Source organism: Monodelphis domestica, chromosome 1, assembly GCF_027887165.1.
Source record: "Monodelphis domestica isolate mMonDom1 chromosome 1, mMonDom1.pri, whole genome shotgun sequence".
Taxonomy (NCBI): Eukaryota; Metazoa; Chordata; class Mammalia; order Didelphimorphia; family Didelphidae; genus Monodelphis; species Monodelphis domestica.
In genome coordinates this window covers 336,773,786-336,793,514 of record NC_077227.1, presented here as the reverse complement: position 1 = coordinate 336,793,514, position 19,729 = coordinate 336,773,786, and the positions used below count along the sequence as shown (strand labels likewise).

Sequence of the window (19,729 nt, the reverse complement as noted above, 5' to 3'; positions counted from 1 at the left end):
TTTTACCTGAGGACAGAGGGCTTCCAGTTGGCTCGCTGACATTCTAACCAGCTTCACACCTTCTTCATTGTTTGAAATAGAACAGGCTAAGTTAGCAACCTAATGAGGAAAAGAAGGAAAAAAATGCAATACCTTATTGCTCTTGGAAAAAATAACAACAGTATTTTATAAGTCTGCACTATTGCTCCAAAGTAAACCTGCATAGTCTAGACCTCAGGAAATATTCCACCAATGAGATTTAACCTTCATTAGTTAAGGGGTCAGCACATAGGTACACATATCCTTTCTGCCTAGTGCTAAGCAAATCATATTCAAAGCTGATTATTGTGATATTCCTACATAAAAGTTTTTAATCTGTTTTCCTGACCATTTGATGAAAAAAGGAAAATGATTCAAACCTAAAAGCTCATCTCAATGTCATCTAACTATAGCAATTTCCTGCCCAAAGAACATTTTAATAATTCTACTGGTCTTCTAGGTGGAAGAAGAATTAAATAAAAATAAATCCATCTTTTTTTCCCCAAAGACATCACATGGCCTATACCTATTAAGACTAGAGGACAGGAGGTCTATAGAGTGTAATACAGTTGTTTCACACATTTAGTCCCTTGAGGCTTTAATGTCCAATTTATTAAAATGCTTAATACCAATGATAATTAACTGGTAGTTATATTTAAAAGCAGTTAGCTACTCCATAATCTGCCTTTATGTGTAAGTTACTATTTAGTTAAATTCTGAAAGCTTATTATAATTGGGAAAAATAGATTTTTTTTGTCCTGTTCGGTTTGCACCATTGTAGAATGAACGGCAACTATAGTACATATGATATGGAATTTTTTAAATTGTAAAGACATTCCCTTTTCTCTCCATCCTTCAAAAATCTTAGAGGGCAATCAAATGATCTTATCGTTGTATAGTTGTGGAACCATGTGGAATCTTATATTTGTAGAACCCAAGCAAAAATTCCCTAACACATGCCACTATAAGGATAGATTATTGGATCTAGAAGGAACATTAGACAATATCTAGACTACCCTATTCATTTTCCAAATGAAGAAAGTAAAGCACAGATAAGTCAAATAAACCAGATAAACTCTAGTGGAAAAATGTTTAACAAATAAAAATACAGAACAATATAATATTGATTTGCCCATTTCTAAGTCAGTATGGGGAAGGAGTCTTTTCTGTTAGAGTCTAACACCATTGGTGTACTGGAGGATTGGGTTCAGATATTGTGGCCCTGGGCAGTTATTTATAATTGGAAGTAAGAAATCTAGAATTTAAAGTTTGCTCCATGACTGAATGATGGTCAAATTCCTTGTACCTTCATTTCTCCATTTTCAAAATAGTAGTGATTGTCTTGAATTTCTTGAAAGGCATCACTAGTAATGTTTTTATTTATCTGTCCTCCCCCTCCGATTTAAATTTTTAAAAAGCATTTACAAAGAACCAGGGACTAAACAGTATTTTCAATATTCTTCAAACCTTTGAAGATGTTTGGGTTTTGTTCTTATTTTTTACAGAAGAAAGAATCGTAAGCCCTGAGAAGTACAGATGTTCTCCAATGTCTGCAGCATAAGTTCATTTCTCAGGACTCCTTAGTAATTAAGGTCTAACTCAGTGATAGCAAACCTATGTATGGTATGGGTGCCAAAGATGGCACATAGAGCATTCTTTGAGTCAAAATTGGCAAAAGAATTCTAAAATCTTTTGATTGATACATTCTTCTATCATATCAAGTTGCCTCATTTTGCTAGTATGAGATGATCAAAAGCCTGATCCCTTAGGCAAAAATTAGAATAAGGATGAAATAAATAATATACAACTTGAAAAAAAAGCCATTGCTATCAATAATTCTTTGATTTCATATCAAATTTGTTTTTTAAAAAAGGGTACTTACAAACAGTAATTCAGGTAGACCATATAGCAGAGACATGTGAAAATTAAGTACTTAAAAGAACTTATTTTCTAATACAAGGGTCATGAGGCAGGGGGTTTACTTCTGGAGCCATAAGGCAAATTTCCTAACATCTGGAAGGTTCAATTTGTAAAATTTGATCTTATCATGCTACCTAGATAATAACTATAAGTATTAAGAGTGTTAAAGCAATTTTTGTGGTTATTCAGTCATTTTCCAATCCTTTCAGATTCTTTGTGATCCCCATCCTATTTCTTTTTTGCTGCGATACCAGAATGGTTTGCCATTACTGTCTCCAGCTCATTTGACAGATGTGGAAACTGAGGCAAACAGGGTTAAGTAACGTAAGTGCCCAGGGTCATTCAGCTATAAGTGTCTGAGCCTGGATTTGGACTCATGTCTTCTGACTGCAAACTCAGTGCTCTATCCACTGGGCCATCTAACTGCCCACAGCTATCTGTGTATTAGAATATTATTATGGAATACAGAAGATAATGAATGAGAAATTCAGAAAAAAACTGGCTAAAACATATGTGAAATGATGTACAATTATGTATGCAGAACAAGGAGAAGAATCATATGATGAATAACTATGATAAGATAAATGAATGTAACACTAAAAGTCAATAGGATTCAGATAAAATCCAATGATCAATAATAATGGTTCCAAGATGACTATGATGTTGAGGTGGTAGACTACAGGTGATACATGTTACATGCAGTTGAATAGCTTTACTTAACCACTGGTGTTTTGCATGTATGTATGTATGCATGCATGTATGTATACACACACATAAAATGGAAGGTACTATGAGGCAGTGATTATAGAAATTAAATTTAGATACAAAATGTTAAACTAAATAAATAAAACATCATAGAAGAACAGATAATTTTTCTGTTTCATTTATTTGGAAAAAAAAGATATATATATATATATGTATGTATATTTTTTTTAATTGAAGATATGCATAAGATTTCCAAAAACTAACTTGGTATGTGCCAACACATCTGTTCAGATTTTATTTTGGTAATGTATCAAACCGTTTTTGAAAGAATAGCTCTTTACTCAGCTCTGATTAAAAAAAAAAAAGTTGATGGCACAGATAATTAGAAAGCTTTAAGTCTCCAAGGACTTTCCTTCATACTGGACACCCATTGGCACCAGAGGACTAGAGTTCAAATCCTAGCTTTGGAACTAAGAAGTCAAAAAGATGTGTGGTCAAATTCATGCTTTTTCACAGACTCTGAACTCAGATCAAATACCTGAAAACTAGACCTCATTCATTTCATTTGTCTGTAAAATTTCAACATTCCTGTGTGAAATGAAAACCATTTGGGGGATAAAAATGAACCCAGACCTTTGTTTCTAGAACACGTGCTCTTTTGGTTACCATTTCTTTCACATACTGACATATAATAATAATGCATTTTTCTTCATGATTAGACCTTTAGGTGCCCCCTACATGAACTAGCAAATATAAGCAAACTAGGGTTCTTATAAAAGCCTTTTAGATTTTCTGAAAACAACAGATGCTTCAAAAATGTGCCTAAGTATCATTGAAAATTGTACGCAGTTCAACAAGCCAAAGGGAATCATTAGAAAGAACACATGCTCACTGAGCAAGTTTTGAAAAGTGTTTTAGCTTAACTTTTGTTTTCAAAGGTACATTTTTGTGGATTTGATAAATTATACCATTGCACTTCAGAATTAAACATTTTAGAATTATTCTGACAAGAATCTTACTTAACAATAGGCTTAAAGCTAAGTATGTGTTGGCACATACCAAGTTAGTTTTTGGAAATCTTATGCATATCTTCAATTTTTAAAAAAGTATATATCTTTTTTTTTCCAACTAAATGAAACGGAAAAATTATCTGTTCTTCTATGATGTTTTATTTATTTGGTTTAATATTTGTGTCTAAATTTAGTTTATGTAATCTTCTCAGGCAGTCAAATGCACAGCAAGGTAAATGTTATATTTAATTAATTATATTTAATTATATTTTATATTATATATATGTCCAATTTTATAGTGGTAAAAAAATTGGAAATTAAGGGGTGTCTCTCACTTGGGGAATGGCTGAACAAACTGTGGTCTATGATGGTGATGGAATACTATTGTGCTATAAGGAATGATGAACAGAATGATTTCAGAAAGAGCTGGAAAGAACTACATGAACTAATACAGAGTGAAATAAGTAGAACCAGAAGAACATTATACATAGTAACTGCAATATTGTGGAATGATCAAATGTGATAAGACTTTGCTACTAACAGCAACATGATGATCCAGGATAATTCTGAGGGACTTATGAAACAGAATGCTATATACTTCCAGGAAAAAAACAACAGCCCAAAACTGTTGGAGTAAAAGTGCAGATGAAAACACATATGATTTCTCACTTCTGTGAATATGTATTTTGGGGATTTGTTTTGTTTTTTAAGGTTATTCGCTTATAGCTGGGTAGCTCAGTGGATTGCGAGTCCGGCCTAGAGACGGGAGGTCCTAGGTTCAAATCTGGCCTCAGACACTTCCCAGCTATGTGACCCTTGGCAAGTCACTTGACCCCCATTGCCTAGCCCTTACCACTCTTCTGCCTTGAAGATGGAAGGTAAGGGTTTAAAAAAAAAGATTATTCACTTATAAAAATGAATAATATGAAAATAAACTGTTTTGTGTGGTAATATAATTTTAAATCCAGACTGAATTGGTTGTCAGGTCTGGGAGAGGGGAGGTAAGAAGGGAGGGTAACAATGTGGATCATATAACTTCAGAAAACTTATGTGTTATTATGTGTTATGTGTTATTAAAACAAAAAATCCAAATTTAAAAAGCTCTTTATGAAAGTCAATTTACCATTGATTTTCAAATGGAAACAACGTGGGGAAAAATCTATTTGAGGAAAAGGACATAATTCTGCTAATATAAAGTGATGGCCATAATTCATTGACTGAGAAAGTACAAGTAATTGGAAATACAAAGAAAAAACCAAAACTGTTCCTTTTCTACTGGATGGATACACTATACACACAATAAAGTAAAAAACAAGCTAATTTGAAAATGTGGAAAATTCAGGAGATCAGTACTAAATATTTCTGGTAGGTGGTAGTAGCTAAGACAGGAAGTGAAGGATTTCTAAGAGACTGATATAAAAATGGAGTGATCTGAGCTATGGAGCACAGCCTATAATGGAAGGCATGGAGGAAAGAGCTGGAGCTTTAATAGTTTGGGTAAGAGCAAGTAAGACAATTTGGATTGATCAAAGATAATATGTAAAAGGAACAATTATTAAGTCTGGTGAGGAGTCAGATTCCTGAAATGCCAAGCTGAAAATTTTACTACAAAAGCAACAGAGTAAGATGGAATAAAGATTGAATAAGATGGAAGTGAACAAAATATCATAAAGCAAATAGTAAGTAGGCCAATCAGGTTGGAGTACAGAGTGCAAGAAAGAGTAAGGTGAGAAGGATTCTAAATAATATGCACAAGATTTTCTATTTTATCATAGAGACCATAGAGAGCAATTAGATTTCTCAGCAAAAGACTCAGAAGTACAGGTTATGATCTAAAAATACCAATGTCAGTTCTGTAGAGATTGGATCAAAGAGGGGAAAGGATGGACATAGGAGACTTCTGTGAAAACACAGCCGAATTGTTGAGGATGTAAATTAAGGTAGGTGGCTATGATAATAAAGAAAAGGAGACTGAAAAAGACTCAACAGGACTACAGCTGGAAGGGAGGCTGCAGGAGAAAAGTGACTCTGAGGCAATAAATGTGAGAAATTACAGGAATAGTGATATTGCTCAACAGGAAAAAAAATTGAAGTCTCTGTCTACAAATAATTGTAACTTTATATCCGACTAGATAGGGCCTTATGCAGCTATTCCATGCCTCTATATTACTGGGAATTCCCTGGACAAAATGTGAACTGCTACCTTAATTCAAAGTTGGCATCCTTGAATTTTGCATGGCATGTAGAGAATTGTCAATTATTTCCTTGAAATTTAGGTTGTAATTGAGGACTCTGGAAAAGAAATCTATTCTAAGAAATGCAACACTACCAAGAAAAAGGTAGGAGAGGAAAAGATTGAAGTTAAGTATAGACACAGTCAGATTACAATAAAACTGAAGCATTTCACCTTATTCAAAATATACTTACTAGTTCAAAGTATCACATAACCAGAAGAAAAAGGTTTTGCCTTGAGATATGGCATTGAGGCTTGCATAACATTTTTAAAAAGTATTCCTTTTCATGCACAAATGCAATTATGTATTCAAGTATCTATATTAGCACTGATGTGATTTAACTATATGACATAGCCTACAGTTCTATCTCATGAAGTAAAGGACAATAAGTCATTTAAGGCATACCAAAGAAAGGAGGGGAGATGTGAGAAAGGGGGCTGTGACAGGGAACATCAAATTTAAGACAGTAGAACTAATCATAACCACTATCATTCAGGTGTTGAAATTTAGGATGGAAAAAGAAGCACAAACACAGAAAGATATATCTTTGGCATAATTTGACTTCATAATCATAAGCTGACTCCACAAGTCAATACTGTGTATTGGCTCCAAGGCAGAAGAGTGGTAAGGGCTAGGCAATGGGGGTCAAGTGACTTGCCCAGGGTCACACAGTTAGGAAGTGGCTGAGGCCAGATTTGAACCTAGGACCTCCCGTCTCTAGGACTGGCTCTCAATCCACTGAGCTACCCAGCTGCCCCCTATTTTTTTTTTAAGCTGACTCCACAAGTCTAAAGCAAGAGTAAACCCACTGTTTGAGGGTGATATATGCAGAAAGGTCATGGAACATTCAATAAAATGCTGTTTCTGTCACTCTGTTGCAGACTCTTTGCTCCCTAAAGCTTAATTCAAGAATTAGGCCATGGTGCCCAATGGCACATAATGGTACTGAAAGAAGTGCTTTCTCTACCACTCTGGGTATAACCATATATGATCATTTTTAATGTTTGATGGATTAGCAAGCACTATGGCTGTACAATCAGAGTACTTTATAAAGCTCTGTCACATGACCATTAGCTATATAAGAGAAGCATTATTTAAGTATTCTTAAAGAAGGTTGAAGAACTTGAAATTTCATCAGTGTGGCTCTTCTTCAGAACTGTGGCTATTATAGTTTTATTCCCAAAAATAAAGTGGAAATTTTACAAATATCTGTTGGTTGATATTTGATATTAACTGCCAATATCATTCAGTTTTACAAAAGACTCACCTGTATATAAAGGATAAAATGAATTATGGTCAGGTTGACATTTAATGTTCTTGAAAGCCAGGCTTAAAATGAATAATGTGATTTTAAGTATTCCCACTAAATATTTTCATATTTTAATTTAGTCTAACATGTTATTTATCAAGTCTAATAATGAGATCTAAATGTATATTATAAATTTGCATTTATTCCTATGAAAGATCAAGTTTTTAAATTTTAAAAATTCATTAATGCTGCAAAATTGTAACACATATAGAAAAATTCCAAGATGTTTCATCAGAAAAAAGTTAATTATGTAAAAAGAAAACTGAGTAAGAAAAATTCCTTTTAAGAAATATGATTCAGAGGTCAATTTAAAAAAAAATTTAATTCTTACTTCCAAATAAAACAACTATTTCCAGAGACATGAAACAGCAATTAAGGATTATATGTAAAACTACAGGTCTCTCCTGTAGTTCTTGCCTTCTTTTTAATAAAACTTCCTTCTATCTGTATCTTTGTAGCCTTTATTATGCTCTTTGCATTTAAAAAAAATGACTCAATTTTCTGTCTTTCTCTCTCTTTCTTCTTTTTAAAACAAAACAAAAAACAACCACCGCCCCACCCCACCCCCACCCACCCAACCTTGCATTCTGTCTTAGAATTGATACTAAAAGAATGGCATGGGCCACTCCATAATCACTCAAATTATTTAAAAAATAAAAATAAAAGCCTTACCTTCATAACATTTCCAAGGCATAAGAGTAGTAAAAGCCAGGCACTTGAAGTTAAATGATATGCCCAGGGTCCTACAGCTAAGAAGTGTCTAAGGCCAAATTTGAACCCAAGATGTCCTATCTTGAGGCCTCTCAATCCACTGAGCCACCAGCTGCCCAGTCCATTGTTTCTTAACCGGATAATATGAGATGCATCCTTTGTTTTAACATCTCCATGTAAATTACAGCTTACTGAATTACAGAATACTAACTTCAGATTACAGTATCATTGACTTCTAGAACTAGAAGAGAGCTCAGAGGTGCTCCAAACCAATGCTTTATTTTAATATCTTGGGAAATGGGGGAATGTATGTGTCTGATAAACAATAAAATTTTCATCATAGGATCTTCTCTACTTCTTATAGGTTAGAAATACTGAGGTTGACATGTTTGTTTACAAATTACAATACTATGGTTTAAAAATGTGCCATTTTTATGCACTCATCTGCATTATTGCTCAGTTCAGAGTCAATGTTTATAGGATAGGAACCATTTAAACATGTGCAAACTTCACAAATACTATTTGACAACATTTGTGATGCATGATAAATAGCGATTATGCTCTACGGTCTTATACAAAATTACACATAAAACACACAGTTCCACTTAAAAATACATCATTTTTTTTCCCTGAGAAAAACCACTTTGATGAAATATTATGTGAGAAAAAGATGGCATACTTACCTCAATTAGTTTGTTAGCATGTTCACGGAAAACTTGAGCATACTCTTTAACTTCTTTCTCATTTCCATTCTTTGCAGCCTCAATCAATACCAAAAGTGGCACATTAGTTTCCAAGAATGAATCTGAAACATGGTCCATGACAGCTTTGCGGAGCTAATAATGAAATTTTAGAAATTTAATCTGATTTCTGCCAGAAATTAGATTGACTTTTTTCTTACAATTTCTATGTACTATAAATATATATTAGACTTAGCTATACAAAAGAAAAATAAATTTGCTCATCTTAATAGGGGTTTTAATAAGTACTTCTACTTGGACCGAAGTTTCAAAATGATTACAGTATCACCAACTATAGCAGTGAACATACATTTTAGCACAAATATAAATACTGCATATAAATTATAACATTTTGGCAACTACTTTAAAGTTCCCAAGTCAGTATCTTTTTCTTTGATGGATTCAAACTTCTGAGGTATGGTCAAAGAATATAATATTACAGAAGGATAAACTTTAATGATTAGATTAGAAGCTTCTTGAGGGCAGGTTCTTAATAAATGTTTTTTGACTGTTTTTAAGAGAGGCAGCTTTTTATTTAACTTTGGTAATGCTTGACAAAAGTAAGCAACAAATGAAAATTAGCCACTTTTCTAGTTTAAGCAAACAAAATTTCCATATTGAAATGCTAGCTTTTATTAAATTGACATGGCTTCATTAGGTGGAAATGGAAAACATTTAGTGAAAGTCCTTAGAACCTTGCTTTCTATGAATCTCAGGCAACAGAATGGCATTCCAACCAGTCAAAAAAAGTCATTTTCCCTCCAAAATGGAGATCTACATTACTTGACGAAAGTCATCAGAAGGTTTCCAAGACCATCTCTCCAAGATCAAACAAATTAAAATTTATCAAAATTCATCATTCCAGAACAGCATATTTATATCAATCTTCTTTAAAGTAATAGAGTTGAGTTTTTGAGCAAATGCTGAAGGTAAAATAAGGAACACATATCTGCCACAAATGGATTTAAGTTTAAGAGATTCTTCAGGGTCCTCTCACATGCTATTAAGCTACTTTAAATGAATTCTGTTATTCGCATTTAAAGTTGCTTCCTTTTCACATTGCAGCTAATTCTCTGCTAGTCCCAGTGTGACAGAATTAGTCTAGATCCTCATGGGGTTTGATTAGTCACTTAGAAACACATTAGTGAAAAATGGTTAGGAAAGGTTTTTCTGAAGGATTAGCAGGTACTAGAAAGTGTGTGTGTGTGTGTGTGTGTGTGTGTGTGTGTGTGTGTGTGTGTGTCTGTGTGTGTGTGTCTGTGTGTGTGTGTGCGCGTGTGTTGTATACAAGTAGGCTATTTATGCTGACCAAGGTCTAGACATAACTAGATATGGTAGTAAAGAAAGCTAGTTACTCTTTACTTTTTTAGTGGAGAAGAAATGAACTGACCCATGATTAAAGCAACTTAGATATCCCACAGATATCTGTGCTAACAGCTTGGAAATCATGATAACAGCTTGGGTCCAATCTCTATCAACTATGGGAAATAAGCAAGACTTAAACAATATATACAATAAGGTCTCCTTTTTTCGAAGTAGTGGATTAGGAAGAGGGTGAGGATAAGGTTATCTTCTGAACTAGAACGTGAGGAGACCAATCCCCTGAAGGATAGGGTAGCAGGTGGCAGCAATACACTTGAGCTTCCTTTTATATGCCTTTTTTTATTAACACGTTTTAAACCAAATTCAGAGAAATTTATTAACCTGTCAGCACTTGGTTGATATCAACAGAAGCCACTTTTTAAAATTAAAATTCATACTTCATACTTAAAATCCATCTCCAAGTATAAAATTATAAAAGTTAGCATTTTACATTAAATAATTTAACATTAATCTAGTCTAACATCAGAAAATATTAACATTTTTTCCTAAAGTACCTGTCTTCGTAAATCCCTGGTCTTCTTTGTCATTTTGTCTATTGCAGAATTAAGAGCATCACTTCTTTCTTTACGTCCAGCCTGTAAAAAGAAAAAATACCCTATTATATTTACTTGCATTTTACACAGAAAGAGTTAAGTACCCACTTGTGACATAAACACAAAACTGGAAAATACACAGGGTTTTGAGATCAAAGTTGGAAAAATCATGGGAATCTCAAAGTTCACAGAAAACATCTAGATCTGAAATTTCCTTAGGTAGAACACCAACTGATATAAAAGAATTGAGAAAATATAAAAGACAAAAGATTTTGCTCAAGACTTTCCTTTAAATCAAGTCACACTAACATCATTAAGGAACTAACTCTACAAATAAAAAAAACAGAACTAATTTTGAAGAACTTCAAGATTTTAAGTTTTTCAAGATATGACAGATTGCATTTGGCACTGAAACTATGAATCTAAATTTAAGGAGTGCCATGAGTCAATCAGGCAGTTAGTAGTGAATGGTATTACAGCTAGAATGTAAAAGCTTTGTAATATCACTTTGATCGTGTTTTTAAAGTTCTAGACTAAGCTTAATGTAATTGTATTACAGAGACAAGAACACATTAACTATTATAAATAGATAGTATGTAAATCATTAGTTCTCTAGAGGATAAGCGGATTTGGGCTTTGGCCAGGTATCATTCCAAGCAGAATAAAGACCTGAATTTCAAAATAACTGTAGATGGAAGGAATGGGACAAAAAGCATTAATGTTAGCTAAAGATAAAGTTCAGGGACAAATCAATTAAGATATTAGATATCTTAGCCAATTAAACAAATAAATAAAAATAGTGCTGCCATAAAAATACTGAAACCATCCCAGTTTAAGAAAGTTGTCTTTATTCATTAATCACTTCTAGTATGCACCCACCCACAACTGAGCAAAATTCTGCAATATATATATATGTATGTATGTATGTATGTATGTATATATATATATATATATCCATAGTCTAGCAAAACAAATTCCTACATTAGTCATGTCTGAAAACAGGGTTTTCTGCATCAAAAAGTTCTTCACTTCTCTGTCATAAGTGTTTTATTTTCATTCTTTTAGACTAGTTGTTTAACACTGTTCAATTAAAAGCTCAAATTTGTTTTTCCCTGTTATGTTTTCATTAAACAAAATATAATTTGGAGCTGTCTCAGTTCACAATGGTCTTTCCAAGTTCCCCTGAAAACTCCTACTTTATAATCTCTTATGGCACAATAATATTCCATTATTTTTATATGCCACAATTTGTTTAGTTATTTTCCAATAGGATGCCTCCTTTCTTTCCAATTTTTAGCAACCATGAGCAACTTTTAATATTTTTAATACAGATTAATTTTCTCTTTCTTTTATTTCTTTGGGCTAGTAATGGTAACTTTCTAGATATAGGTCCAAATTGTATCCCAGGATGATTAGACCAATCCATAGATCCACCAAAGTACACCTACATGGCCTCCTACATTTTTGATTATCCTCTTTTACTCTCTTTGCCAGTCTGGTTGATAGGTGTAAAGGTAGAACCTCAGAGATGCTTTAATTTTCATTTTTCTATTAGTGCTTTTGGATATTAAAAAAAAAAAGATTGTTGATAGCTAAGGTTTATTGGACATTCAGTTATAAATCTGTAACGAGATCTTTATCAGAGAAAGTGTCGCCCCCCTCCACTCAATTCTCTCTTTTTTTTAACAATGTAAATGGAAAGAACACTACTACACACACACACACACACACACACACACACACACACACACACACACACACACACACACAAAATCAAAAGTAAAAGTAACAAAACTATAGATTAGTTGGGCTCAGATGAAGAGATATGTTGTGAATTTTTTTTAACCTGTCTAAAAAAATACTATTTGTCCTATGATATGGCTAGGGGATACAAATGGGATATGTGGTGATAAGAAATAAAAAATATCAACAAAAACTAATTTTTGAAAAACAAATGAACTACTGCATGCCCAATTCATTGATTTGTTGTTTTTCATTTGTTGATCATTTCTGACTGGGCTACTTTCCTGGACTTCGTGATCTCCATAAATTAATCATTTTTCAACTCAATTTCTCCAAATAAACTCTGAAAATCAGAACTCCCTCTCCCAACTCCATCCCCTCCTCTACTTGGAAATGGCAGAGGGTAATCATTGTAGAGCCTCAGATTCTGCACCATTTAAGGAAGACAACCAGAGAATTCACCGTATCATTTCCCCATTCAGCTGCTTTCCTGAACTTCAGGAACTAATCATTCAATAATACAAAAACAAACCTGAAACTCATTTTCTTAGATCATTCTTCTAGCCTGGCTGTAAGATTTTATCATGCATCATTGCCAAGTAACACCTATGGGCTCTTGCTTCTCAGTATTCACCTACTGGATTATGAGGTCCTTGGGAGAAGACTTTTCCTCTGAGATCATTTAGAGAGGTAGTTTCCTATATAGAGGAAATTGAGGGGACTTTGAAATTTTCAAGGTTTACCCTCTTTAGCCAGTAAGTATTCAGGAAAACCTGGAAGCCATTTCCAAAATGAAATGCTTTATGGAGGGAGGTGTGGATGGATGGATGGAGGGAGGGAGAGAAATGCGACCCAAAAGTTATAAGCTCCAAAAGTAAAAAAGACAAAAAGCCCCAGCTCACAGAAACACCCCTTTATGTATATAAAAATACAACCCTCAGGCTAAATGGCATTCACCCCAGTCAGGCCTAAAGGAGGTATCCTCCAAATCAACCTCCCCCTAGCTAATGGTCAAGGGTCAGGATCATGCTCAGGCCCCAATATACATATAAACATTTTGGGTGCAGGGTTGATAGGGAGTAGCTTCCAGCATCTACTACCCACCTGGTCTCCTGGGCAGGCATTCCCACCCCCCTACCCCCCATGCAAATTACACAGGCAAGGTCAGCAAGGGTGGAGAAAGAATGCAAATCAAAGTGGCCAAGGGAGTTATAGAATAGGGAAGAGCCCAACCTCTGGCCTATAAAACCTATTACTACATCACTAGAGTTTCGAACATTTCCAAAGTACAAATTGAAAAGGTATCCCAAAACACCCAAAACACCTTTTATAATATAATAAAGACATGAGGCTGTTTGTCTGTTGCTGATAAGTCTGTCTCACTCAAGCCAAAGGTAAATAAGAGGCCATATTATTCTGAATGGGGTGGGGTGCAATGCTATCCTGCAAGGGATGCCATCTTGAAGTAACCAGCTTTGCTAATTCTTTTTGGGGTCTCGCCCAAGCGTGTGTGCGTGTGCGTAATATTGCCAATATATTTGAGAATAACACACTCATTTCTCACACATTCAAAATTGCTTTAGCTTTGTCCTAAGTTTTTGCATTTCACATTTATGTTCTTTGGTTATTTAGACTCCAACTGTTTTTAAATTTTTTCTCTTAGGGCTCTTTATTGAATAAAATTTTAATTGTAATACAAATATATTCAGTCTTTCTGTTTAATATTTTTGTAAGTTTTTTGGTCAATTTTTGTAAAGCTTCAATATATAGCTTGAAAGTACATAATTGAATTCTGTTCCTATTTGTGAATCGCCAGAGATCTATCATTTTTGATTTTTCTACTTTGGTAGGTAAGTAAGTAAGTAAGTAAGTAAGTAAGTAAGTAAGTAAGTAAGTAAGTAAGTAAGTAAGTAGGTAAGGACCCATTTGGGTCCTTAACATTTTGATATTTCATCTTTTGTTAGATTTGTCTGAAAGAGGTATATCAAATTCCTCCAATTATTATTGTTTGGGGATTTTGATATCCTAATTTGACTGACTTTTTATTTAAATGTTTAGATGCTAGAGTGTACTTAATATATAAGAGCTGATATTGATTCATTTTCTATTTTGTCTTCTGGTTTAATGTAATTATCCTGGCAACCTCTTTATATATTTTAAGTTTAACTGCAGCACAATAAATCTCCTGATGTTGCGAATAGCTAAAACCATTCTGGAAAGCAATTTGGAATTATGCAATGAAAGTGGTCAAAATGTCCATATCCTTTAGACCAAAAACTCCATTAACTAGGTTTATACCCCCACAGTAGAAGCCTCAAAAAGTAGAAAACATTTTTTGTGTTAGTCAAGAATTGGAAACAAAGTATTTGCCTCTTCAGACTCTCACTGAGAAGTATTATTTATTATTACATAAATTTATTAATTATTATTAGTATTTCAATTGTGCTTTCTTGAAATATATTTTTGGTTCCAGGAAGCTTTGGATACTTATGATCTTTTAAGTAAAACAACTTGTTTCCCCTCTGTTACAATTCTTATCATTATAATACTCCCCCATCCAGTTTTATTTTTTCCTCCCCTTTTAATTCTCCTTTCATATTCCTTCCTCCAATGAATGCTATATTTATAAAGATTTCCCTTACCTGTCCTGTTTTCTCTCTTAAGACTCCTACTCATACCCTGTACTTGACATGTCCCTTCCTATTTCTCTTTTGAATTTAATATATTTCTTTGTTTTTGGATGTCAGTCTGTCTGTGTCTTGTATACATATTGGTGGGTACTCTGGGAGAACATGATAGTTGTCATCAAGTATTTGAAGGTCTGTCAAGTGAAGGAGAAATCAGATTTGGTTTTTTGGTCCCAGAGGGGCATCTGTTCTCATTTCTCCACTCACCTCTTCAACTCTCACCTGAAAGGCTTCTAACTCATCTTCCTGATTCTAGTTCTCCATACAGCTGCCAAAATAATCTTCCTTGGGAAGAAGTTTGAACTGTTTCGTTTTGATTTTTTAAAAACATGAATGGCTCTTTTTTGCCTCTAAGATTAAACTACAAACTGTATTAGCATAAGTATATCTCAGTATGTGCAAAACACTGTGCTAGTAAGTGTTGCAGATTCAAATGAGACACTGCACTCTAGGGGCTCCCATTTTAACAAGGGAGATAACACATGGAGGAAGTTTCAGCAGCACCTGCCTCAACTCCCCAGCCTTCTGTGAAGCATTCCACTCCCCTTCCCCAAGAATATAATCTCCTTGAAGGTAAAAACCATTTCATTGTTGCTTACTACCTTATCTATGCTAGTCATCTAATTACTATCTCTTAAATTGTGGACTGTCTTTAAAGTGGTTATGAGCAGGAGGCTTTCAAATATTATTCTCTCAAAGGAGAATTGGTTTTCATATATATCTGTGTGACCACAAAGCTTAGTATGTTTGTGTCCAAGTTTCTGCTTCTGTAAAACATAACATTTACATAGTACATCTATTCCAAAGGATTGTCATGAAGACTGTACGTTTGCTGTGTAAAGTGGACAGTGAAACTTGTTCAAACTTAACTATCAAAATGTACTACATAAAATTAATGGCTAGTAAGGGCTGCCTATGTACTGTTTAAAAACTACACACATGAATTAAAAGGAAATTAAGAGACAATGCCCATGCTTTCTAAAGAAGTTATCATTTAAAGCATGTGTAATTCATTATATGACTTTCTAGAGAATTATTCCTCAATTCCAACCGGCTTATTTCTTCCAACTGAAAATCTGTATCAAGAAATTCAAGTAATGAGGAAACTACATCTTAGGCATTTAACAGCAACATTCCTATGAATTATAGTCACATAACAAGACATACTTTAGGATACAACCCACACCATGAATCTGTTAATTCTTGTCTTAGTCAAACCACCCTAAAAATCAATTTATCTTTCATGTTACCATGGGAAATAGAGGTTTATGCCTCATTAATCAGAAGGGGGCAATTCTATAGCAGTTATTTACTGAAACCTTTATATTATTTTAGACAGATTGCTTTTTAAATTGGAAGTATCATCACTTAGAAAAATAAAGACCAAATGCCAAATCTGGGGCTTTAACTCATTTAATATAATACCCTGCAACATATAACACTTAAAACGAATGCAAGATGAAAGTCAAACGGAGAAAGGAGGGTAGAGTTTCTGTGAAAGGGTTGACCTTTAAATTGTGTTAGTCTACTACTATTCTTTACTTGTTTTATGAGAAATTGAGTTATTAAATGTGTAACTTGAGAGACATTCTGAAATAAATAATTTGCATTCCAAGTTCTAATTGATCAAGGAGGGTTATTTCCAATGTGGAAAAGCTGAGCAAAAACTTTCTCCACAATTTGAAGATAAGGCAGTGGTACATCAATCCATGTTCCTTCATAAGAATCAAACTGCTTATTCTGTTAAAGAAGAAATCATGTTCAATTCAGAATTCTAAGCCACCAAAAATCCAGTGTGATTACTCAGGGAAGTTCTGGGGTATGGAGGGGTGAACTGAATAAAGGCTAAAATTCTTCTTGTCAATTCAAACAAAATACAAATACAAATTGGACATATAGTTTATATAAATTCTGGGATGATAATAAAATAGAATTTTTTTTTTTTACTATATCTATCCAATGCCATATAGCTCAGAAAAAAACATGAAGTAAGTGTTGCAGAGTAGGACTAGTATAATTAGAAAAACATAATTGACTACATTTTGGTAAACAAGAAAAACAAACAAATATGAACAAAACAAAAACCTTTATAAACTACTCAGATGAAAAAGAGACCAGAAAAGGTAATAAAACAAACATCATTATTTTATTCATTTAATTTATATTACAATAATTTTTTTAATAAAAAGAAATGGGCTACGGCATTATAACTGTAAATTGTAAATTACAGTACTGCAATTGTAAAAATCTTTGATTTAGCTAGTGATTTCACTGACACAAGGAAATACAAAACTATATAATTCAGTTTTAAACTTTAGATTCAGTATAAGGCATAAAAGCTTTGGAAATAATTTTAGAAAAGATAAAAGTTACAACTCTCACAGAACATTTAGTCCAATTCCTTCATTTTTCAAAAGAATAATTTAAGGTTGAGAGAATTAAGTGCATGAGTTGTAATTTGAACCCAAGTCTCCTAATAACAAATCTATCCCGGATTCCACTATTCAAGGGAAAAAAATGACAAATGGGAAGTGAGTCTCAAATTGGGTCTAAAAAACAACTCTTATTGCATATTAATTCCTTTCTATGCTCCAGCCAAACAAAAGTACAGTAGGGCACTCACTTATCAGTTTCACTTTTCCTCAGTTGAAACTGCAGTCAGGATGCCTTGATCTGCCAAAGGGCTCTTCTGCTTTCCACTTTAACAAATTTGGGTGAGGAGGTTTGGGGTGCTCAGAGCTGAGCTGAGGAACAGAAGCAGGGAGAAAGAGGTTTTCTTCTATCCAAGGATATTCTTATTTTACAGATGAAGAAACTGAGGCAAACAGAGGTGAAAGAGCTTGCTCAAGGAAAATCAGCTAGTAAATGTCCATGGCTGGATTGATTCCAGGCCCAGCACTCTATATCCACTAACCCACCTAAGCTACCTCAAAAGCTATTAATCAGAAGAAAGACCTGAAATAAATACATATATATTCTCTCAAATCAGCATTCTTTTCATTGTACTATATAATGCCTGATGAAATCTTCCCCATTCAAGAAGCTAATTTCTCAAGGAAGAAAGTATTTATCTTCCCTTGGTCTTCCAAACTCCCCAACATCTTACTTCACCCAAGTGAACTTGTCATGTACGTTTTGGTTTCATCCTAGCTTGGGTATATAGGTGTCATATGCCTCTAAAAGCCTATTGGCTCTACCAGAGCTGAGTATAAGATCTCTATCTAGCACTTGTGCCTTTTGTCTATACTCTTCTTTCAGGGAGAGTATGGAGAGTTTTGATAAATATCAGAAAATTCCTGCATTTCCAAAGTAACGAAGGTTGAAAATATATAGTGGTTTAACCCTCATTTATTTAAATGAGCTGGCTTTAGTTAAAGAAAAGGTTGATTAGAAGAAAATACAAGTGCTAATTAATTTAACAGGAAAATCTAATTAAACACACTGCACCAGTCACTAGAAAATAAAACAAATATAAAAGAGTTAAGTACTATGCCATTACACAAAGATTGGCTGTACTTAAGAGTCAAAATGTGCTTCAAAGCCAGTTTAGAGGCATACTCTACCACCAATTACAGTGAAACAGATGGGTGATAGGGAGCTCACATTTAACACACACACACAAAAAAAAAGCAGGTAGAGGTAGAAGAGCAAATGCCTTCTCTTCTCTAAGGTCAATATTTGTATTTGATCTGACTATCTTATGTATGGCTCTATTTGGTACATGTTGTATTCTGTTGGAATCTAAGCTTTTAGAGAGCAAAAAGTTGTTTTGCTTTTATCTTGGCATCTCCAGTACTTAGCACAATTCCTGGCACACAGTAGGCTTAATTTTAAGAAGTACCTTAAAAAAAAAACTGATTTAGGGCCTGAGCAGAGAAAAGATGATATGGAAGGAGTAATTTAAAAAGCAGTGTAGCCCTTGAAATAAAGCAGAGACATTTAAAAAGAAAAAAATGACCCTGAAGCATAAATTACCTTCTATGGGGAAATAGTAGCTTTCAGTATGAAAAAGATCCTCTAGAAATATCTCTAAACACCTCTTCAGGATAATTAAAAGAAGCAAAAAGGTTCTGCTTATGGTCATGAAATTGTGTAAACCATGTAATACTTGGTAAATTATAATGTTGAAAAAGGCTTCAAGGTCCTGGCTCATATTTCAGGTACCTGAAGTATCTTTGGGGTGTTTCAAATTCAGAAATAGTAGACTACAAGTGAATAGTGTTACATTTACACTTCTCCTCCTACCCTAATCCCTTTATACTTGTAGAGAGTGGCATTTAGAAAGTACTACTTGACACCCAGAAAACATAAACAGACCACTGTCCCTCAAAATGCCTAAACAGACACTAATTTTTCTGGCATAAACAGATAGAAAGACATAGATATCTTGCAATATCAATTATATAAAGGAGCTATATTCTCAAAAAACAAATGTTCCACATTTCCCAGAAAGACATTCATGATGCAAATTTCTCTACTAAGAGGAACTTTTTCTACAGGAGATTTGGAGTTCAAATTGACCTCAGGATATTTCCCAGCTATGTGACCCTGGGCAAGTCACTTAACTCCAATTGCCTAGCCGTTACCACTCTTCTGCCGTAGAACAAATACTTAGTTTTGTGCGTAACTCGCTCTCTCTCTCTCTCTCTCTCTCTCTCTCTCTCTCTCTCTCTCTCTCTCTCTCCCCACTGTTAAGTTGCACATTGCTAATATCAAAATGCACAATAAAATACACA

General features: G+C 34.0%; 1 protein-coding gene across 1 annotated transcript in view; it reads right to left on the bottom strand.

Annotated features, from left to right (window-relative positions):
- CTNNA1 (catenin alpha 1) overlaps positions 1–19,729 on the bottom strand; it is a 158,522-nt gene that overhangs the window by 31,310 nt on the left and 107,483 nt on the right. The window contains exons 8-10 of the mRNA XM_001368265.5: positions 10,525–10,605; positions 8,591–8,743; positions 7–99 (exon numbers count right to left, since the gene is read on the bottom strand). Coding sequence (XP_001368302.1) covers positions 7–99; positions 8,591–8,743; positions 10,525–10,605 — 327 coding nt within the window. The remainder of the gene's footprint in view (positions 1–6; positions 100–8,590; positions 8,744–10,524; positions 10,606–19,729) is intronic.